The sequence below is a fragment of the Oncorhynchus gorbuscha genome, linkage group LG01 (assembly GCF_021184085.1).
Source record: "Oncorhynchus gorbuscha isolate QuinsamMale2020 ecotype Even-year linkage group LG01, OgorEven_v1.0, whole genome shotgun sequence".
NCBI classification, from domain to species: domain Eukaryota; kingdom Metazoa; phylum Chordata; class Actinopteri; order Salmoniformes; family Salmonidae; genus Oncorhynchus; species Oncorhynchus gorbuscha.
In genome coordinates, this window is record NC_060173.1 from 73,079,390 (window position 1) to 73,103,339 (window position 23,950).

At 42.7% G+C, this 23,950-nt stretch overlaps 1 protein-coding gene across 1 annotated transcript in view; it reads right to left on the bottom strand.

The window, feature by feature from the left end:
* Positions 1 to 402: 402 nt before the first annotated feature.
* Positions 403 to 23,950, bottom strand: part of traf3ip1 (TNF receptor-associated factor 3 interacting protein 1) — a 37,596-nt gene continuing 14,048 nt past the window's right edge. Inside the window, exons 7-16 of the mRNA XM_046330086.1 lie at positions 22,313 to 22,336; positions 22,082 to 22,160; positions 21,928 to 21,948; positions 21,637 to 21,721; positions 19,308 to 19,400; positions 18,379 to 18,514; positions 16,740 to 16,776; positions 16,516 to 16,592; positions 2,311 to 2,534; positions 403 to 2,155 (exon numbers count right to left, since the gene is read on the bottom strand). Coding sequence (XP_046186042.1) covers positions 1,990 to 2,155; positions 2,311 to 2,534; positions 16,516 to 16,592; positions 16,740 to 16,776; positions 18,379 to 18,514; positions 19,308 to 19,400; positions 21,637 to 21,721; positions 21,928 to 21,948; positions 22,082 to 22,160; positions 22,313 to 22,336 — 942 coding nt within the window. The 3' untranslated portion in view covers positions 403 to 1,989. The remainder of the gene's footprint in view (positions 2,156 to 2,310; positions 2,535 to 16,515; positions 16,593 to 16,739; positions 16,777 to 18,378; positions 18,515 to 19,307; positions 19,401 to 21,636; positions 21,722 to 21,927; positions 21,949 to 22,081; positions 22,161 to 22,312; positions 22,337 to 23,950) is intronic.

The following is a 23,950-nucleotide window of genomic DNA, read 5'->3' on the forward strand; positions in this document are numbered from 1 at the left end:
GGTGGTCCTCATGAGAGCAAGTTTCATCATAGCGCTTGATGGTTTGAGACTGCACTTAAAGAAACTTTTAAAGATCTTGAAATTTTCCAGATTGACTGACCTTCATGTCTTAATGTAATGATGGACTATCGTTTCTCTTTGCTTATTTGAGCTGTTCTTGCCATAATATGGACTTGTTATTTTACCAAATGGGGCTATCTTCTGTATGCCACCCCTACCATGTCACAACACAACTGATTGGCTCAAAAGCATCAAGGAAGGAAATTCCACAAAGTAACTTTTAAACAAGGCACACCTGTTAATTTAAATGGATCCCAGGTGACTACGTCATGAAGCTGGGTGAGAGAATGCCAAAAGTGTGCAAAACTATCATCACGGCAAACACTTTTCTGGTTACTACACGATTCCATATGTGCTATTTCATATTTTTGATGTCTTCACTACTATTCTACAACGTAGAATATAGTACAAATAAAAACCCTTGAATGAGTAGGTGTCCAAAGTTGACTGGTACTGTATATACAGATTCAAGTCAAGCCTTATTCTATGCATACAGTATGTAATGTCGAAAAATGAAAAACGAATAAAACATGTAAAGGTATGTCAAACACCATAAAGTGGACGGAGCACTAACAAATTAACACAAGTGTATCTCTCTCCCTAGGGGGTTGAATACAAACCCTCTCCATAACCAGTCAGTTAGTGTGTGTGTGTGTTCCACAAAGGCACCATGAAAAGAGAGGGGGTGATAAAAGCGGGGCGTTTTTTCTCATCATGACATGACAACCAACGTTCCCTCCATTGTTTGGGGGCACTGAGCCAATTTTTGGTTTTGTGAGCGGAAACTTGAACATTGTGAGAATTTTGTGCAACTTCCGGTGCACGTTTACAATGAACTCTGAGGCTGTACCCTTACAGTTTGACAGTAGCCAATGGCTATTGTGGAATTTGAAAATAATGTAGGCCTACCAGCAAAACCAATGGAGCAAATCCCATAACATTTTCACATGGAAATAGCTTTTGATTTCAATGATATAGCCTACTACAGTAGCCTATATATGGTGTTCAATGCAGCCCTACATTGCATGAGACTTATATATAAAAAATAAAATAAAAAAAACATTATAAAAGACTTGATATTAATTTAGAATTTTTTACTTGGTCTCTAACGCCATGGGCCAAATAGATGATTGTAAATGGCATTGTATTGTGTTGCATGATGCAAGAAACACTTTAGAAAATACAACTAATTATTATTACCATAGAGAGAATTAGACAATGTAGGCTACCGCTCTGCATATCGGCTTATTTGCATATTCAAACACGTCTCAAAATACAATACCGCCCCTTTAATTAAGATGGAAGCTTTTCAAAGACAGCTTGAAATGTATCCTACATGTTTTGTGCTCTTGTAGGAAGCAGTAACAACCCATGGCTGACCTATACTTATCTATAAACTGGGCTAACAACTCACTAACTAGCAAAGAATATCAACAAATGTGCACACGCTCTGCTCTCTGATCTGAACTGAAAAGGCATGAACTCATGGGTGATTGAAAGACCGCTAGTGGGCTACCCCTGCCAATAGAATTCTACTCCGTTGCGCTCTGGCTACAGCAAAATCACAGACTCAATCTTGCAAAGTTAGATTTGTTTTGGTTTGTTGCATTGAAAAGGGGCTGATTTAATGTTGATTTGATCACAGAAAAAACATTGATCTATATAGTGCAAACTAATGGGGTGAACTCAGTGAAGTTCAATCTCTTGCGTCTCTGCGCAGCATGGCATTTCTTCTGCACTGCAGTCCTGGAGGAAGTGCGGGCCCACGCACACGCGCAAGTTTAGAGGGAACATTGATGACAAGGAATGAAAGTGCAGTTGAGGCCTCTATCATTTCGGATGTTACCAGACTAAGTAAGAACCCAGGCTCACCCAAACACTTATTTTTTTTAAGGGAGCGAACCCCTTTATTTGGACCTTAGCTCCCCCTCATGTTCGCGAGGAGAAGTTGATGCTGGTCACCATCTTCTGGATCTTATCCTCGTTCTTCAGGACGTTGGACTTGACAGCGCAGATCTTGTCCTGCTGCTCCTTGATCAGCTGCTCCAGCTCGGCTAGCTCGGCCTTCAGAGGCTCCACGGCGTTGTCCGTCACTCTGGAAATGACACACACCACAAAATGTAATGTCAGTCCTGTGTGTGTGTATGAATGGGTTGTGGGTTTTCTACATCTGTTGCTGCAGCAGGGCCTGTGTGTTTTCCTTGTTCTCCCTCCAGGCTTTAGTGTGTAAAGTGTGTGTTGCCCTCTAACCTCTGTTCCTGCAGCAGGGCCTGCGCATGCTCCTTGTTCTCCCTCCTCCAGGTGTGCAGCTCGTTCTGCATGGCGTCCATGTCCTCCTGGATGTAGTCCATGATCTTGCCCAGGGGCAGGGCGCTGCGGCACACCGTCTGGATGGACGAGCGCAGCCGTTCGATCTCCCTGGACACCAGCTCCCTCTCCTTCTTCCTGGCCGCCTCTGACACCAGGCTTTGTGTCTGGAGAAAGGGATGCAGGGAAGGACGGATGGATAGATAGGGGAGATAGATGGAGAGAAGGAGGAATGGATTGAGTGATGGAGGAGAGAAGCCAAGAGAGATTTTTACTACAACATAGAGTACGGTTACATGCACACAATAAATGTGATTATTGTGGATAATTTAATAGAATAATTTGATTCAGAAGGTTACATGCTTTGGAAGAATAACGATTTCCCCAATAATCCTGTTTACATGGACACATCTGAAATAAGGCTACCTCATAGCACTCTGATAAATGCAAATAAACTGAAATAAAATACCACATTTGTTTACATCCCTGTTAGTGAGCATTTCTCCTTTACCAAGATAATCAATCCGCCTGACAGGTGTGGCACGTCAAGAAGCTGATTAAACAGCATGATCATTACTCAGGTGCACCTTGTGCTGGGGACAATAAAAGGCCACTCTAAAAATGTGCAGTTTTGTCACACAATACAATGCCACAGATGTCTCAAGTTATAAGGGAGCATGGAATTGGCATGCTGACTGCAGGAATGTCCACCAGCGCTGTTGCCAAAGAATTGAATGTTAATTTTTCTACCGCAAGTCCTCTCCAATGTCGTTTTAGAAAATTTGGTAGTACATACAACCGGCTTTGCAACCGCAGACCATGTGTATGGCGTCAGCGTGGGCGAGTTGTTTACTGATGTGAACGAGTGCCCCATGGTTGAGGTGGGGTTATGGTATGGACAGTCATAAGCTACGGACAACAAATACAATTGCATTTTGTCGATGGCAATTTGAATGCACAAAAATACCGTGACGAGATCCTGAGCCCACTTGTGAGGCCCATTTTTTTTTAAGGTACCTGTGACCAACATATACATATCCAGTCAAATTAAAGTTTATTTGTCACGTAAGCCAAATACAACAGGTGTAGACCTTACAGTGAAATGCTTACTTACAGGCGCTAACCAATAGTGCGAAAAAAAATAGGTATGTGTGTGTGTAAGTAAAGAAATAAAACAACAGTAAAAAGTAGCAAGGCTATATACAGACACCTGTTAGTCAGGCTTATTGAGGTAGTATGTACATGTAGGTATGGTTAAAGTGACTATGCATATGACGAACAGAGAGTAGCAGTAGCGTAAAAAGAGGGGTTGGCGGGTGGTGGGACACAATGCAGATAGCCAATGTGCGGGAGCACTGGTTGGTCGGGCCAATTGAGGTAGTATGTACATGAATGTATAGTTAAAGTGACTGTTCATATATGATAAACAGAGAGTAGCAGCAGTGTAAAAGAGAGGTTGGGGGGAGGCACACAATGCAAATAGTAAGGAGTCTTAGGGCTTGGAGGTAAAAACTGTTGAGAACCCTTTTTGTCCTAGACAAGCGGTACCGCTTGCCATGCGGTAGTAGAGAGAACAGTCTGACTGGGGTGGCTGGGGTCTTTGACAATTTTTAGGGCCTTCGTCTGACACTGCCTGGTGTAGAGGTCTTGGATGGCAGGCAGCTTTTCCCCAATGATGTACTGGGCCGTACGCACTACCCTCTGTAGTGCCTTGCGGTCTGAGGCTGAGCAATTACCGTACCAGGCAGTGATGCAACCGGTCAGGATGCTCTCGATGTTGCAGCTGTAGAACCTTTTGAGGAGCTCAGGACCCATGCCAAATCTTTTTAGTTTCCTGAAGGGGAATAGGCTTTGTCGTGCCCTCTCACAACTTTCTTGGTGTGTTTGGACCATTCTAGTTTGTTGTTGATGTGGACACCAAGGAACTTGAAGCTCTCAACCTGCTCCACTACAGCCTCGTCGATGAGAATGGGGGCGTGCTCGGTGCTCCTTTTCCTGTAGTCCACAATCATCTCCTTAGTCTTGGTTACGTTGAGGGATAGGTTGTTATTCTGGCACCACCTGCCCAGGTCTCTGACCTCCTCCCTATAGGATGTTTCGTCGTTGATCAGGCCTACCACTGTTGTAGCTGTACTCCCAGTCATGTGAAATCCATTAGATTAGGTCCTAGTGAATGTATTTCGATTGACTGATTTCCTCAGATGAACTGTAACTCAGTCAAATCTTTGAAATTGTTGCATGTTGCATTTATACTTTTGTTCAGTAGATTTCTAAGACGCATACATTCAGTTGTTCCGAACTCGCTTCACTCGCGCTAAAGAGAGAGGCTTGCGCTACCGGTGTGCACACGCGCAGATCAAATACACCGCTGGATCGCCGATTCATGCGTTTACATTTCCTAAAAATGTGAAAGAATGCACAGAAAACCAGGTGTTTTAAATTTACCTCATGCAAATTAAGATAAGCAGAGTAAGGTGTTTACATGACAATTGCATAAATCCAGCTACGACCAGAAATGAGTTAAATATAAAATTATTAAATTATTCTTGTAATTGGGATAATCTGGATTTAGGCTAGGGATAGGTCAGTTTCAATTATATATGAATGGAGACGTCTTCGATAAGCAGGAATTGTTGAATAATTCTGGAAAATTCACATCTGTCAGAGAGGGGAAGGATGACTGGAGGGATGGAGAGAACCAAAGATTGATGGTGATGATCTTGGACTTTGAAGTACATAGGGTGGCCGTGGAAAGAGAGAAAACCCTGCTACTGCTTGATGTTTCCCAGAATTTCTGAGACCAAGTTAAGCAAGTCTTTATTGTCCCAGGAAGGGCAATTCATAGAGATAACATTATGGTCTGCGAAGCAACTCTTCATATGTTTTGGATGTCCATAATGAATTCTCTACCTCTCTGCCGCACACCTGCACGCGTACACACACTCCTCTCTACCAGAGAGGCTACTTCGACCGAATCACATAAATCTTAAGGTATTCTACCCTGGCCAGCAAAAAGTATCAAATGAACGGAGCCAGACGCAGGGCTGCATTTAGTGGTTTAGGATTTCAAGGCAAAAAAATGCTAGGCAGGAATTATACAAACCTAGGCTGTGTATATAAGGATCAAACGCGTGGCTGAATTGTGCTGGCTAATGTGGGGGGACTAGCTGAAGGCCTCCTCTGTATAGCATGTGGTTGGGGGGTCCTGCTCTGCTATGCCCCAGCCACCCCACAGCTTCAAGTTGGGAGGGGAGGAGAGGAGAGTGAAGGGGCTCCCCTTGGCACAGTGAAGGCCAGGGATGTTTACTCAGCTGGGTCTGCAGGTCGATGTGTGTGTGTGTGGGACTGCAGACGCGCACACACACACACTAGACGGCACCCACCCGCACTCCTGTGGACTTAAACCCTTGTTTATTTTAGTAACAGGCTGTGGCAGTGAAGTTATTTTACTACAGTATTCAGTAACAACTACTGCACTTATCGCCCTTTCAAGTTTAACTCTTGGGCCAATTTGTGTCATTCTGGCCTCCAGATGGAAACACCTGCTTTTACGGGGCCATAGAAATCCTACTCCCGCTACATGACAGTGTAAACTCCCCAACAACTTCCCCTTCAAAACAGACCAACTGTCATGTAGACTGGGTGTTAGGCCGGGTAGGTTAGCAAAACTTAAATGTTGAGCGCTATTACACGCTAACTCAATAATTACAGCTTAAAAACACACAAAACTACATAGAACTTAACTATACAAAAAAACACTTCAAACTTCAACTCTGCTGCCTTTGCTCTAGGAAACCAGCAAAAATGCCTGACAGGCCGCCTAGTCTCCCCCCTCCCTCTGTGGTTTGCAAAGTGTGCAAGGATTGAAATGTCTAATGGTCGTCCGCAATGTGGGTGGCTTTCCCCTCGGCCCCGTGAACACGGCGGCTACACAAACACGCCACGGCTCATTCGGCCCGCCGGCTGTGGTGCAGCACCGCGGAAGCCCAGCCGGCCTACGCTCTGTTTACTGTCCTCTTGCACAGCCTGACCCCCTCGGAAATTCAGGAAAACAGAACAAAAAGAAAAACTAGTCCCTGTTCTGCGTGGTGCACTCTGTCCAGGCGAGCATAAATCAGCCCTTTATAGGGGCCTCTAGTTGGGTCAGCGTGCTCCTTTTTCTATTTTTCACCCCGACCCAAGAACAATATTTATTTTGGGGGGGGGGGGGGGGGGGGGGCAGGTTTTCCTATTAGCTCATCCAGCCCTGTTTGCCGTGGAGATCCGAGCCGGCGATCCTTCCTGGGAACAGGTGGCTCCCAGCAGAGACCTTGGACCGCTGCGCATCAATTCCCTTTCCATCGTCTCCTTCCTAGGAGCCCCTAGTCAATCCATACAGGTAAGGGGTTGTCAGGGATATGTCATGCATTGCAATCTTGCAAAGTAACTACTCAGTCACCTCGGGTTTCATGTAGTAAACAATGTGTTGCTGAGTATATCAATCCAAACCTGAAACTTTGCAAGTGCCAGAATGTTTTACTGTTTACTGTCTTGTGGAAACCGGGTTTGATGGGCCTCTCGTCTCATGCCGGGGCTTCAGATCAAAACTTCTCACAGACCTGCTGGCCTGGCTGCAGTGCAGGCTGCTAAGCTACAATGTGGAATTCATCCAAACCCTCTCATGCCTAATTTGGTTAATGAGAAATGCATGCAAAGCACATGATTTATGAAGTGGCAATAAGGAGCTGGTGAGAGGCGGTGGGAGAATAACAGTCTTCAAAGTAAAGCTTTTGACAAGAAGAATGGGTTGCATGCGTGAAACCTGTTAGAGACCAACCTCTTGGGCGTCATTAATTAAAGAAACATTAATTTAGACACTGCTGGACAGTTTCAGAGCGGCGTATCAGCTTTCATAATGATGTAATAAGCCACTTCATCAACCTCAATTATCAGGCGACAAATGTATAAACCGCACACAACAACAGTGTAACAACGAGCGGCATGACATACTTAGGTTATATGACAAATTAACATTTCCAGTGACAGTGGTCAGGTAAACGTGTGTTTCCTCAGATTTCTACCATGGTCTCAGTAGTCTCAACAGCATTTCCTTGTCTTGTCTTATTTCCTTCATCCCCACTTCTATATATTAAAAAAAGAACCATCCACATTTGACACACCTACTCATTCAAGGGTTTTTCAAGATCTTTAAAAAGTTTCTTCAAGTGCAGTCACAACAACCATCAAGCGCTATGATGAAACTGGCTCTCATGAGGACCGCCACAGGAAAGGAAGACCCAGAGTTACCTCTGCTGCAGAGGATAAGTTCATTAGAGTTACGAGCCTCAGAAATTACAGCCCAAATAAATGCTTCAGAGTTCAAGTACCAGACACATCAACATCAACTGTTTAGAGAAGACTGAATGAATCAGGCCTTCATGGTCAAATAGCTGCAAAGAAACCACTACTAAAAGAACACCAATAAGAAGAAGAGACTTGCTTTGGCCAAGAAACACGAGCAATGGACATTAAACTGGTGGAAACCTATCCTGTGATCTGATGAGTCCAAATTTGATATTTTTGGTTCCAACCACTGTGTCTTCGTGAGATGCAGTGTAGGTGGATGGATGATCTCCGCAGGTGTAGTACCCACTGTGAAGCATGGCCGAGGTGGTGTGATGGTGCTTTGCTGGTGACATGGTCTGCGATTCATTTAGAATTCAAGGCTAACTTAACCAGCATGGCTACCACAGCATTCTGCAGCAATACGCTATCTCATCTGGTTTGCACTCAGAGTGACTATCATTTGTTTTTTAACAGGATGAATGACCCAACACACCTCCAGACTGTGTAAGGACTATTTGACCAAGAAGGAGAGTGATGGAGTGCTGCTTCAGATGACCTTGCCTCCTTAATCACCTGACCTCAACCCAATTGAGATGGTTTGGGAGGAGTTGGACCGCAGATTGAAGGAAAGCATCCAACAAGTGCTCAGCATATGTGGGAACTATTGGACAAACATTCCAGGTGAATCTGGGTGAGAGAATGCCAAGATTGTGCAAAGCTGTCATCAGAGCAAAGGATGGCTACTTTGAAGAATCTAAAATATTATTTTGATTTAACATTGTTTTGGTTACTACATGATTCCATATGTTATTTCATAGTTTTGATGTTTTAACTATTATATTATACAAAGTAGAAAATTGTAAACAATAAAGAAAAACCCTTGAATGAGTAGGTGTGTCCAAACTTTTGACTGGTACTATATATTTAAAAAAAAATGATATTATACAATAGGCTACATGTCGGTACCAACTTTCCTTGAGAAGATTGAGCTCAGGTACCTAAAATAAAGCACAACACCACTGTATGAGACCCAACCACCTCCAAGGGTCTTGAAATGTGTCCCCAGAGAGGGTGTCAGCGGTGGGGGCCAAAAAGCTAGGTATTCTACCATGACGATAAGTCCAGTGTTGTTCAGGGGTTTCCTATTTTTCGGGTAAAAAAGACATCGTCCAAATGTCCAGCAAGATCATAAAAATAGCTGGGAGTCAGTGAGGTGATGAGTGAGGTTAAGGGCAAGGGGGGGTTCCAGGATGCTAGGGTCAGTGTGTAGCCCCCTAAGGGGCCACAACTGAGCTCCCTGCCCTGGACCCAGGAGTACAAAGGGGAACCTCACCTCCCCCTAGAAAAGACTGCGGACAGAGAAAAGGGCTTGATTAAACTATGGAGGCTATGTCACAAATGTTGAAGCTGATAAGTTAAGGTTATGTGGTTGGAATCGTTTGACGTGATCAAAGCGACTTGAGAAAAATAACACCTGCAACGACATGGTCTGCATTGGAGTCCAATCTCCGAGGTTCAGAAAAGGTATTTCTCAGAAACCTTTTCCCATTCCACAGGAATTTCAAAATGCTGCACTTACAAGGGCAATATGGCTAATGGAATTCAGCCGGGTCGTTTCCTTACGTTTCCACAAAAAAAAGGTGAATGTTTACGAAGACACAGGCCTGGTGGGGAGAGGTCTATTTATTTTCCTGACGATTCTGTAGAGTATTCTGGCATTTCTCCTCCGTGACTCTCACTCAACAGCCATCCATTTGTGTGCCACGTTTATTTATACATTGCAAACCTTCATCAAGGCTAATTTGATGGGGTAAGAAAAGGGAGAGGGTACGAAAACAATCTTATGAAAACGCAGCTGCTACGAGGGCCCGAGTCTGTCTAAATAAAAAGACGGCCTCCGAGAAGTATCCTACAATAATATACAAGTGTTCTGCAAGGTCATGGGGAAGGTCGTCCCCATAAATATACAGCAAATTCTTCTATGGTGCACTTTGTGTGGCGGGATATGGCAAAACACAAGCGCCTTAACTGCTCCAAAAGCCCTTTGATTTACAGCAGTTCAGCCATGTTCTGAAAAAGCATTGGCAATAACAATAGCAAAACTGATTCACGAAGAAGGAAAAAAAAAACATGTCTAGAGAAGTTATGAAGTTCCTATTTCCCTAAAAGTTAGGGAAATAACATCATACCTGATCAGGGTGTTTGATAAACGTCAGCGTTTAAGAATGAATCCACAGCCCACTGTAATTTCAGACCTGTCACACCAGGGGACGGGGGGAAGCTCAATATTTACATTTTTTAACCCTCCATTTTCTGCCGTGATTACAAGAGAGCAACGTCTCTATTACACTGACCCTCAACCCTATCATGTCAGGAAGGAAACCATTATAGTCCTTTATACAGCTGACAAGGCAAGCAATGTTGATGGGGGGGGGTTAGGTAGCGCAAAGTTTGGCCCGTACGATTAGACATACCTTTCATTGGGACAACACACAGCCCCCCATTAGATGCCTTATAACAATGAACCTGGAATCCCAAAAACTGATGAGGCTGCAATTAGGATAACACGGGGGGGGGGGGTTGTGCAGTCTGAATAGAATGCATGTCTATTCGTACGATCCACACTATGTGCTACCTAACCCCCCACCTCGAAAAAGGGAAATTCAGTTGGATTATTTAAGAATAAAACTACAAGGGGGCCGCAGTGCAATCTGAAGTATTGGTGTGGGTGTAGGACGGGGGAGCCGTCCATCCGAAGACCAGCTGGGAATGGGGGGGCTCCATCTGCTCTGTCTGCTGTTGAGTCTCTACGAGCTAAACCCATGACGGAGCTGGAACGCCGGACAGAGCCTGGCGCACGCTATGGAGATGAGAGCGCTGGTTTTTCCCGTTTCCCGCTCACCAGCAGCTGGCCTGGGACAGACGACCTCGCCGGAGAAGAGGGATGGGTGAGGGCTGGGTTTGGGAAAAGGGGGGTAGACAGGGCCTTTCTGCATGAGTGACGGGCGAAAACACAGCATCCATCAGAGTCGGGTGGTCAGCTGGGCAGAGAGCGGAGGAAGCAGCTCGCTTGGGCAGAAAGGACCACCCAAAACAGGCCGAGTCGTACAACCCACGTCGCTGGAGCATGGACAAGAGGCCTTCACACCGATTCACTATACAAATAGTGGCTGTGAGAGCTCTCTTTGGCCAATAAACACGCTCGGGGGTACAGATGAGGGGTAGCAATACGTTACATCAGACTGGAAGTCATGTTCGAAGTAATGAAAAGCCTATCCATTATGAAATGTGGAGACAACAGTTTATGGTTGAAGCACAGGGAGAGGTAGGGCAGGAGGACAAGGTAGTGGGATGCAGTGTGCCCCCAAAGGGAGGATTTATTTCCAGGGAAGACTCTTAAATTACTCCACAATGGGCATGCAATGTAGTTAAAGGAGTGGTTTACTATTTCTGAAGGAAATCTAAAAATGATGTAAATGGCATGTTATAGAAGGGTGCAGACACTTTGATTTCACTTGTTTTTGAGAACCCTATCCCAGCCGCAAAAGGCTTCCTGGCTGTGCACTGTGCACTGTGCTGTGACCAAAAGACATGAACAAAAGCTCCAAAACACCCAAATATGTCAGCTTAGAAACAGACACTCTCTCAGTGTAGCGATGTAGGTCTTTAGATGTTGTACACATGAAATTGTGTCATTCCGAACTTCAATTTTATGCAACTCGAGCAACTTTCCCCTCTAACAGCTGTGCTGCTTCTCTGTGTAGCCTGTGCAGCACAGCTGGTAGAAGAAACCTCTAGAGTCGCACAAAAATGGAACATAACGTTGCGGATTAAGTTTGGAATGACACAATTTCACGTGTACACCATCTTAAGACCTACATCGCTGTACTGAGAAGGTGTTTGTTTCTAAAAGGGCGTCTTGTGGGATCTGAAATGATTAACACTGTTGAAAAAGCAAAAATGACTGTATTCAATAATTCAAATACTGAGCTACACTGAATGTACAAAACAATAGGAACACCTGCTCTTTCCATGACATACACTGACCAGGTGAATACATGTGAAAGCTATGATCCCGTATTTATGTCACCGGTTACATCCACTTCAACATCAGTGTTCACCAACCTTTGAGTCAAGATCATTTTCTGAGTCAAATTGAAAGTCGAGATCTACCGCTCAGATTTCTTTAATCAACATTAACCAATTAAAAACAGTTCTGTAGTAATGAAGTATGCGCAGTAGACTATAAGCCCAATACAGCATGACTGGCTATTCCCTGCCAATGTTGTTCTTAGACCATTTTGAAATAATATTTTTAAAAAGTGTGTTACTGTATTTGATCACACTGGTAATAGATACTTTGTTGATTACTTGTGAGGCACAGTTGACTGAGCATATTTAGCTTTTTACATTTTTTACTGGACTGATGTTCTACATCTGATGGCCAGTCTGAGGGGAGGGAGGGAGCAGCGGCGAGGCTGCCTCTCCCTCGACTCACCGTCCCGCCGTTCTCTCTCTCTCTCCGAGGGAAGAGGACACAGTCTTTCAGCTGATCGCGAAACTCGCACTGTATCATTTCTGCCTCACGCTGTTACTCCTATGACCAGAGAAAGTGAAATATTCCTTGATATTAAAAAAGGCCCCCAGTCCCTAATAATAACAGCGTAAGCTTATCGGAGCACTTTGCTATAGTCATTCATTGCAGCTGCAGTGCTGGTTGTATCTTGAGTGGAAGTAAGGAGAAGGCCCATTCTATGGCGTATAAAAGTGTTGACAGTGCTGAATAACAACGTAAATAGGAACTTACTCATAAACACAGAAGCTCTTTGCTGTAAATGTTGAGTCTCTCTCTAGTCATGGTTTTAAAAGTTTTGAAAATCTCACAGTAGCAACTTTGCTGTGCGTTCAATGCTTTTTTTTTTTACAGTCTTTGGCTCGAGGAAACTGTGCAGACACTGTTCTGAGCTATCTGATTGGCTAGCACTAGGTCAATAAGGTGCACTTGATTTGCTCTCCGGGCCTACCGGGTAGGCAGAGTGCTACCTTCAGACTCATGAAATGGTTTAAAAATGGGAACACTTTGCCTTCCCACCACTAGGGCTTGTTGTTTTTACAGAAATGTTTGGTGATCAACTGGGATTCCCTTGGAGATCGACCAGTTGGTGAACACTGGTATAGATGAAGGGAAGGAGACAGGTTAAAGATGGATTTTTAAGCCTTAAGACAATTGAGACATGGATTGTGTATGTGTACCATTCAGATGGTGAATGGGCAAGACAAAATATGTAAGTGCCTTTGAACCGGGTACAGTAGTAGGTGCCAGACGCAGTGGTTTGAGTGTGTCAAGAACTGTAACGCTGCTAGGTTTTTCACGCTCAACAGTTTCCCGTGTGTATTACGAATGGTTCACCACCCAAAGGACATCCAGCCAAATTGACAAAACTGTGGGAAGCATTGAAGTGAACATGGGCCAGCATCCCTGGAATGCCTTTGACAGCTTGTAGTCTATGCCCCGACGAATTGAGGTTGTTGTGAGGGCAAACGTGTGCAACTCAATATTAGGAAGGTGTGCCTAATGTTGAGTACACTCAATGCATATTGTATGCTCCGTTTAAAATATATATATTTTATACTAATACAATTGCTCAGAGAACTAAATTTAACAAGTAATATATTTATTTCTCAAATTATTTGACAGCCCTTTTTACAATGCCTTTCACCTTCCGAGTATAACACATACTTTTTCTAAAATGTTTTATGGGATTGGAGAACACATTGGGAAGGATCTTAGACCAATCCCCCTTTCAGAATCTTTCCAGATACTTGAAATCCTTCATCTGCCCTCATGGACTGACCTCGTCAATTTAAACCACAGGATTTCCATGGTTTTCAGGTCAGGAGACAGAGATTGGCATTGCAGAAGGTTGATGTTGTGGCCAATTAAGCATGTCTTTGGACATTTTTAGGTGTGTTTGGGGTTGTCTTGCTGGAAGATCAACTAGCGGCCAAGTTTCAGCCTCCTGGCAGAGGCAACAAGGTTTTTGGCTAAAATATCCTGGTACTGGGTAAAGTACATGATGCCGTTGACCTTAACAAGAGCCCTAGGAACAGTGGAAGCAAAATAACTCCATAACAAAGATCCACCACCATATTTTACAGTAAGTATGGGGTTGTTTTCTGCTCATGCATTCTCATTTCAACACCAAACCTACCATAGGTGTGCGTGACCAAAGAGCTCCATTTTCTCTGAGCAATCGTATTAGTATAAAATAACAATTTCTCAAATAAATTTAGCATTCAATATAGCTCAGTATTTTTAAAATACTTTTTGTTCATCTTTACCAAGGGTGTCAATTTCAGACCCACTTTATTTGGGTGCTTTTGTTCATGTCTTTTTGGTTGCCTCCACAGTGCACAGCGAGCAATGACGAAGCCTATCACAGCTGGGGTAAGTTTCTCAAAAACAAAAATAGTATCTGCACCCTTCTATAACATGCCATTTACGTCAAAAATAGAGATGGTCTTCAGAAATAGTAAACCACTCCTTTAACTTAAGTTCAAATCAGTAAGGCTGGCCTGAATGCTTATCCTCGGCCTACAAAATAACTCACATTGCACCCTTTATCACAGCTGGAATTTGTGTCTGTGATGTGTACAAATCTTCATCAACAGCACAGCGTCATGTCACTCTTCCATCCTTTACTGTCAATTAGCCACGTGCAGAATGTCAGTTACCTATTACCCTATTAATCGCCAATGAGCACAGCTGAATAATGCAACTTCACCATGCTTGTTAAATAACCTATGGGCCAGTGGAGTCTCTGCAGAGGAGGAAGGAGAAGACCATCAGTGAATTTCATTTAAAATAAAAAGTGAAACACTCGAAAAGTTATGCTTTTTAGATAAAACTATACAAAATGTATTCACGTCACCAAATAATGCATTGTTTCGCAATGAAGGTCTACAGTAGCCTCGCCAGCACTCTGTAAAATCAAATGTTATTTGTCACATGCGCCAAATACAACAGGTGTAGAACTTACAGTGAAATGCTTACATGGACTTCAATACAAAACCTAGGAGGCTCCTGGTTCTCACCCCCTTCCATAGACATACACAGCAATTATGACAACTTTTGGAGGACGCCCTCCAACCTATCAGAGCTCGTGCAGCATGAACTGATATGTTGTCCACCCAATCAAATGATCAGAGAATGAATCTATTACTGAAAGGATTCTAGTAGCCATGTTGACTATGACGTTAGCTAATATGGTGACAACGATGCAGGCTGTTTATAGCAGTTAACGGTTATGATATGAAGGTTTGGCTTGGAAAGTTTGTTGTACACTGAAGTCCACAAGCGAAGTGAAAAAGTGAGAGGAGGAAAGCGCGTAGAGAAGGAATTATGTGATCATGCTGTTTATATGTGGCTGCTATGAAAGTGCTATGAAAGTGAGCTGTGTTTGAGTGTGATCAGGGGTGTATTCATTCTGAGCCGACTCTGTTGAAAACGTTTCTTAAAAACGGAAGCAAACAGAACCAAAAAGGGATAAACATATCTGAATTTGTCCAATAGAAACTCTCATTTGCAACTGTTGGACTAATGATTACACCCTAGATCAGCTAGATGCAGGCAAGAGTGTGCAAGGAGGTATTGAATGGCACGGTCATCCTTGACTTTTTCTCGTGACCTGTTGTAAACATTAATTCATAGGGTAGGTTGTAGAAACCTGATGATGGGTGTAGGGAAAATTTGAGCATCATGTAGCTAAATTGATCTGGGTGAATGGAATATGAATGACAGTGATCCAATATGCTGTAATAGAAATAAGGCCATGCTCATAATAGAAAAAATATATATATATATATAATAATAATAATAATAAAAAATAAAAAAGTCATCCGCCCTCATCTTAAACGGCATCGACCGCCACTGCTATGGGCAATCACCTTGCTCTCCATTCACTAATGGGCATACATCTTGTGATGTATTTAAATGATGGCTTACCCCTCATTACTCTCACTTGCGTCTTACAGCAAACTATCATCGCCGACCATCCACCTCAAGGCTGTCATCAAAACCTCTTTCTCCCAGCTGGTGAGTTTCGATGCCAGCTGCCCAGCATAGGGCTACCTGCCATCCCGGCATCTGGCTATGGGGGACGTTTATTGGAGACAAGGCCATCTCTCAAACTATTTACTAAACTTTCAAATTTGCATTTTCGTTTCAGTTGTTCATTCAGTTAAGCCTGTACTCACTTCAAGCCAACATGTTTACTGCACTGGGCCTTTAAATCGATGCAGCTCATTCAAATCCATTTTCCATTATAAATTATACAATTCGGTCAGGATGGGAAAAATAAATATATCTATATACTTTCAAACTGGTTGTTGTGACATGGCGCTAGATAAGCCTAATTTAGATAGCTTTTTGCAACACTTTCTCAGCCAATAACACTTACAAAACACAAAATGTGAAACGATTATGCATTAAATTAGTACACAAAGGGTTGAGACATCTCGCTGATGCAATCAACAATGTTGTTGTTTCTCGAGCTCCACTGAAGTGATCAAGATTTTCAATAGGTTTGTGCAATTACACTTCACTCCATTTGCGATATGCTTTCTTTAGCTAATAGACTGTATGCTTTCGGTTTTGTAACCCCACATCCCTAAGGTACTGAATTTCCAGAAATAACAGTTTGTACGCTGATTGAGAGATACGGAAACATCTAGAACTGAGTCACAGGAGAGGAATGAGAGTTGTCAGTCGTTATGGCGTCATTGCATTGCCCTCTAGTGGAGATCAAGATCACTACATCTTACCTGGTCTTTGGACTTTGGAGATGATGGTGATGTTTCAAAGTCTTTCTTGGTTTCAAGGATTTTTTTCACCAGCCCACCTGTGGATAAACAAGGTGCAGGAGTTTTAAAAGTGTTGGTAATTTACAGTCCCAATTGATATAAACCAAGTTGTAGAAATACGTACTAGAATTCTTAGCACCTACAAGATCAAATGAAGTGATTGTTTGGCTTGCAAAATTGCTTACCATGCTTCTCATCGCCTTGAAGTCCCACTGAAGGATCCTGTAGAGAACAAAATAGTGGCGTGACAATTAAAAATATTTAGAATGAACAATGCTGATGCCCTCTTCTCTTGGTTGCAACTTATAATAGTTATCCATTTTAGGGCCTGAAATATGTTTCTATATGTTTCACTTCAAACATTGAACCATGAGAGCTTGGACCTGGATGTGCAAAAACTAATAGAGGTATGGCATTCTCAAAACTATTTTTCATAACGTAACAGAAGTTTAGATACGAGTTTTAATGACTCCAACCTAAGTGTATTTCAACCACTCCACAAATTTCTTGTTAACAAACTATAGTTTGGCATGTCGGTTAGGACATCTACTTTGTGCATGACACAAGTCATTTTTCCAACAATTGTTTACAGACAGATTATTTCACTTATAATTCCAGTGGGTCAGAAGTTTACATACACTAAGTTGTCTGTGCCTTTAAACAGCTTGGATAATTCCATAAAATGATGTCAAGGCTTTAGAAGCTTCTGATAGGCTAAATTACATCATTTGAGTCAATTGGAGGTGTACCTGTGGATGTATTTCAAGGCCTACCTCCAAACTCAGTGCCTCTTTGCTTGACATCATGAGAAACTCAAAAGAAATCAGCCAAGACCTCAGAAAAAAATTGTATACCTCCACAAGTCTGGTTCATCCTTGGGAGCAATTTGCAAACACCTGAAGGTACCACCTTCATCTGTACAAACAATAGTACGCAAGTATAAACACCATGGGACCACGCAGACTTCATTCCACTCAGGAAGGAGAGGCATTCTATCTCCTAGAGACGAACGTATTTGGTGCGAAAAGTGCAAATCAATCCCAGAACAACAACAAAGGACCTTGTGAAGATGCTGGAGGAAACAGGTACAAAAGTATCTATAGCCACATTAAAACGAGTCCTATATCAACATAACCTAAAAGGCCGCTCAGCAAGGAAGAAGCCACTGCTCCAGAACCACCATAAAAAAAGCCAGACTAAGGTTTGCAACTGCATATGAGGACAAAGATCGTACTTTTTGGAGTAATGTCCTCTGGTCTGATGAAACAAAAATAGAACTGTTTGGCCATAATGACCATCGTTATGTTTGGCCATAATGACCATCGTTATGTTTGGAGAAAAAATGGGGAAGCTTGCAAGCCGAAGAACACCATCCCAACTGTGAAGCACGGGGGTGGCAGCATCATGTTGTGGGGGTGCTTTGCTGCAGGAGGGACTGGTGCACTTCACAAAATAGATGGCATCATGAGTCTGGAAAATTATGTGGATATATTGAAGCAACATCTCAAGACAGTCAGGAAGTTAAAGCTTGGTGGCAAATGGCCGAAACGTTTGACCCAAGTTAAGCAATTTAAAGGCAATGCTACCAAATACATATTGAGTGTATGTAAACTTCTGACCCACTGGGAATGTGATGAAAGAAATAAAAGCTGAAATAAATTACTCTCTCTCCTACTTTTCTGACATTTCACATTCTTAAAATAAAGTGGTGATCCTAACTGACCTAAGACAGGGAATTTTTACTCGGATTAAATGTCAGGAATTACGAAAAACTGAGTTTAAATGCAAGTAAACTTCCGACTTCAACTGTATGTGCTCCCTCACCATCTCTATGTCGGGCAGGTCGGGGGGAGGGGCAGCCTCCTGCACCACAAACTGCTCATCTTCATCCTCCTCCTCATCCTCAGAGAGCTTCTTCCCCTCCATTATGACAGCTGCCGGGGGCTTGGCACTAGTCAGCCTGCAACACACACATAGGGCTTAGAGGGGGCAATGGAGCAAAGCACATACAGTGGGGCAAAAAAGTATTTAGTCAGCCACCAATTGTGCAAGTTCTCCCACTTAAAAAGATGAGGCCTGTAATTTTCATCATAGGTGCACTTCAACTATGACAGACAAAATGAGAAAAAAAATCCAGAAAATCACATTGTAGGATTTTTAATGAATTAATTTGCAAATTATGGTGGAAAATAAGTATTTGGTCACCTACAAACAAGCAAGATTTCTGGCTCTCACAGACCTGTAACTTCTTTTTTAAGAGGCTCCTCTGTCCTCCACTCGTTACCTGTATTAATGGCACCTGTTTGAACTTGTTATCAGTATAAAAGACACCTGTCCACAACCTCAAACAGTCACACTCCATCATTTGCAAATTAATTCATAAAAAAATCCTACAATGTGATTTTCTGGAATTTTTCTCTCTCATTTTGTCGGTCATAGTTGAAGTGTACCTATGATGAAAATTACAGGCCTCATCTTTTTAAGTGGGAGAACTTGCACAATTGGTGGCTGACTAAATATTTTTTTGCCCCACTGTATAATTTTCTCGGGCCCGGGTTCAGTTGCTAAACATTGTGAAACTTTGCAGATAGAAATGTCATGGAATAGAGCTGACGTGAGTCCTAAATCTACATGTTTTCGCTAAATCATACATTTTGAAAAGTTCCAAAATGTGACCTGAATGCAGTGCTGCTATGCTGACAACTGTATCATTCATAGTGACACAGGAAGTAAAAAGTATGAAGGGAGGTCACCGTTCAGCCGGGGTCACGTCAGCATAGCTCTCCTGCCTCTTGAACCGAGGAGGGGCAGGCCGTGCGCTGTTGGGCCGAGGTATCCTTCGGTTGCTGGTTGGGAAGATGAGAAAGTCAAGCCACACTAATGAATGATCAGCCACAGCCAGAGTAATGGGGAATATTTAAGATTAATAAAGTTCATATTTAGTTAAGAGTAAATAACACAATGCTTAGCATATTTATATGTTTTCCCTTTCTGTAACACACATTTCAATTGTTCTATTTGTGACACGGGTTGATGGTCACTTGACTCTAGACTGTTATTTATTAAACTCATTCTGTCGATAGTGATTGATGTCAGGCTGACGGTACACTTAACAAACGGCACACTGATATTATATTGATGACCTTATGAACATTGTTTGATTCTGTAGCAGCTGGCACAGTCACAGTCTTTTGTTGTGACTTTGTACAAGCCTCTCTGGGTGGTATTTACAGAACATTTTGTACTGTGTGATTAGAGAGCCCGTTAGACATTTTCTATGCTGGAGGGTGTTTTCCATGTTGCAACTTGTATTAAACCAACTTGATTTATGATAGACCATATATCCTCTACTGCTCTCCTTTCTGTTCACCTGGAAATTCCTTTAACAGTCAGTAAACCCCACTCTCTCTCACCAATATCCACCAATATTATACATAGCAGGGTCTCTCAAAGCTGATCATGGGGACACACTGTGTATGCTGTACTGTACTCGAATTGAGCATCAATTCAACACCAGGAATAAGCCATCAGATTGGTTGGTTCAGAATAACCATTTAACCAAGAAACTCTGGGAATCACGTCTTCAACGAATCACAGATATTCAAAGCCAGATAGATAGGATCAGGACAGTGTGAAAAGTTACTGCATTTAGTTAGAACAATTATTCACATACTAGCCAGTTCATTCAGTCTAATTGGAGTAGCTGGTTGTAGTGAGAACATGAAAATAAGAGTGGTCCCCAGAACGAGAGTTGAGAAACCCTACTCTATTGGGACCTCGGTTGCAACACTAACCATTCAGTCAGTCACTCAGTCTACCATGGGATAGCATGTGTTTGATGTTACGCTGAGAAGAATGTAATTGAGAGTGGGGACTAGCAGAGCAATTTGTTGTGGTGTAAAAGAGAGAGAAAGTGGCTAATCAAATGTAATGAGGGGGTTGAGAATACACAGGGCTGCGTCCCAAATGACACCCTATTCACTAGATTTAGTGCACTACTTTTGACCTGGGCACTCTGTAGGGAATAGGGTGCCATTTGGGACACAGCCAGTGTTAAGTGCGCCCGTTGAGTGCGGCGGGTTGATCAAAAAGGAGAAAGTGGAGGGTTTGCATCAGTGAATGGAGTTTTGTTTTTGTAGCATGTTTCGAAACTCTTTCTATCCCACAGAGAAGAAATTGGCCAAAACTTCAGTTTTAAGCAGTGAGGTTATGGGAGAGACCATTTCAATTGTTGCTGACTGTGCAAATTGAGCGGTGCCCTCAACAGGGCATACAATTAACACTTGACAAATGTGGGTAGATTTGAGGTATTGGCGGGTACGAATGTCTATTTCACCAGACACTTAGGTGGGTGGTCAATTTGCAGGGCTCTATATTGCGAGCATTACATGTCAAAAGCCAAGTAAGGGCACATGTGCAAGTTGTGATGTATAGCAGAGAAATGCTGCAGTAGCTGTTCAAAGTATTTCTGCCCTTTTGTTTCATAACTGCAACAGCGCATGGCTGGGGAGCTGTGTGCAGGGAGTTAAGTGCAGATAGATTTATTTTTGGAGGCGCTGCACACAGGCTTAACAGTTGGTCTAATTTACTCGGAAGTCTACAAAAGTAAGACTGTCCTCATATTTCTTGACTATTTCAAATGTTTTGTTCATAAGCTCGGTTGTTTTTCCATGTTTGATTGAGTCTGCTGCTTCAACTGATAAAGAGACGCATCTACTACTCAGTTCCAAAATCTCACACACACAAAGACATCTTGAGTGGCCCCCTTACCACGGTAACCTACCGCCCTCAAAGGAGCAGCTGAACATTTTGTCTCATCTGATATTTTGGCTAAAATGAAATTACTTCCTTACCAATACATTTCTTGTTTTAGAAACATTACAAAGCATGGTCATCTGTTTTTTTTAAATTATTATTTTAAAAATGTAATTATGGACCCAAAAATATTTTTGCTGTAAATGTTTTTATTTATTTTTTAAATCGACCTGAAACAGTGGCTGGTTGACCAAAAATAAAAATGTTAGGCCATGCCCCTCAAACCCTGCTAATTTGCTTAAATCAACGGTCAAACGCCACACAGACCTGTGGGCCATGTGGGCTGGCACTGCGTCTGTGGCATCGCCGTTCTCCAGGGGGACTGGCCTCTCTGCCAATGGAGTGTCTCCATCTACAACAACACAAGGTGATGCTGACATGAGAACTCACATCTTTCATTGGAACTTACAATCGATGGACTTGAAAGTAAGAAATGCTGATGGCTAAGGCTTATAGAACAGAGACACATAAAAAATGTCCACCCTGGATCACTAAATGAAAAAGACACCAGCGCCATCTACTGAGAGATGGTATAGGTGCAGTGAGCGAAATACTCACCTCCTTCACCGTCAGACTCTTCTGGAAAAGAGACGACAAAAAAAGTATTAGATTTTTTTTCTTCTCTCTACTCATATTATTCTGTAAACAGAAGTATGACTTTAGTGAAAGGCTAGAAAGCTGGGATATTTGAGAGGAGCAGAGAGGTTTTTACCTTGTTGGGTTCCTGCTTTGGGCATGCGCCTCTGCCCCTTAGCAGATGAAGGCCGGGGTATTCTGGCTGGACTGTCAGACTGAGGAGAGGAGGAGATGAGGAGAGTACAAGAGAGGATGACTGAATAAGTGTGTCCCATTCATGTTTATGAGTGCACACACACTTATAAACACGCAGGGTCATTCTTAGAAAAAGGACATAGGAAGCCCCGTTTTGAAAATAAGAGGTTACCTGCTTGTCTGTGACTTCTGCGGCCTATTAAAAAAAAGAAAAACACAGGGTAAACATTTGATTAGCAATTGAATCCAGGCGTGTCCGAAACTTCCACCAAACGGCGCTACAATGGAAGTAAAGCAGTAGGAAACCAAGCTCCTGTGGTAAATGGCATAGCACTATTTCCAAAGCATGGTCAGCTACGCTAGGCAACCGTAGTAAACTCCCACGGAAAACACTCATACCGTACTAGCCAGTTTACCCTTCCCAGTTCTATGCTTTATAGCTCTAGCGAGCTAGACTAGGGGGCATTAGGCTAGAAGGACACGGAAGAGATACCTCTTCAGCTGTATCAACAGACTCCAGTGGAAGCTTCCAGTGGTAAAGGAGCACAGAAATCAACCATTATCACACTGATAGCACCATAGAAATAGCCTACATAAGTATAATATAATATTCTCGAATATGTAAAAAGCCAAATGTGTCTATTTCTATGGATGGCAATTTCGATCTGGTCTATGGCCATGCGGTACTAGCACGAGTGGTCTATGGAAGCTAAGTCAAATCTGTCACACAACCAAAGCACATTCAACATCAGTTCATGAATGTGGTGAGAGTCTATAGTAGTCTGAGAAATTGTGGAGACTTCTTTTTCCATCTCTGGTGGTTTAACCTCCTGGTTTTACTGAATGAAGAGTGCTGTAGATTACATTTACATTTAAGTCATTTAGCAGACGCTCTTATCCAGAGCGACTTACAAATTACAGCAGTTTTTGAAAAATTTGGATCAAAAACCTATATATGCAATTTAGCAGACACTTTTATCCAAAGTGACTTACAGTCATGCGTGCATACATTTTACATATGGGTGGTCCCAGGAATCGAACCTACTACCCTGGCGTTACAAGCACCATGTTCTACTAACTGAGCTACAATGGACCTCAATCCTAATCTGATGTATTCCATCCTAGCAACAAGCAAAGCTGAAGAGCCCTTGAAATGAAGCAAGCGAGCGATTTAGCATCCACCAACACAAAACCAGACAGAGCAATTACAGCAAAGATTGATACAAATAAATGGATCAAATTTGATTTGTCACGCTTCGTAAACAACAGTGAAATGCCTACTTATGGGCCATTCCCAACAACGCAGAGAAAAACAATAGAAAAATAATAACAAGGAATAAACATATATATAACTTAGCTATATACACAGGGTACTAGTGCAGTCGATGTGCAGGGGTACAAGGTAATTGAGGTAGATATGTACATATAGGTAGGGTTAGTGACTAGACAACGGGATAGATAATAAACAGTAGCAGCAGCATAAGTGAGGAGTCAAAAAAGTTAGTGACAAAAAGGGTCAACGTAGATAGTCCGGGTAGTTATTTGGTTAAATATGTAGCAGTCTTATTGCTTGGGGGTTCTGTTCGATCCAGACTTGGTGCATCGGTATTGCTTGTCGTGCAGTGTTTTGAGATCTCCTGGCACCGCCTGATATAGTGGTCTTGGATGGGAGGGAGTTTGGTCCCAATGATGTACTGGGCCGTACACACCTCTGTAGTGCAGTTGCCATGATGCCAATCCAGTTGCTCTCAATGGTGCAGCTGTATAACTTCTTAAGTATCTGAGGGCCCATGCCAAATCTTTTCTGAGG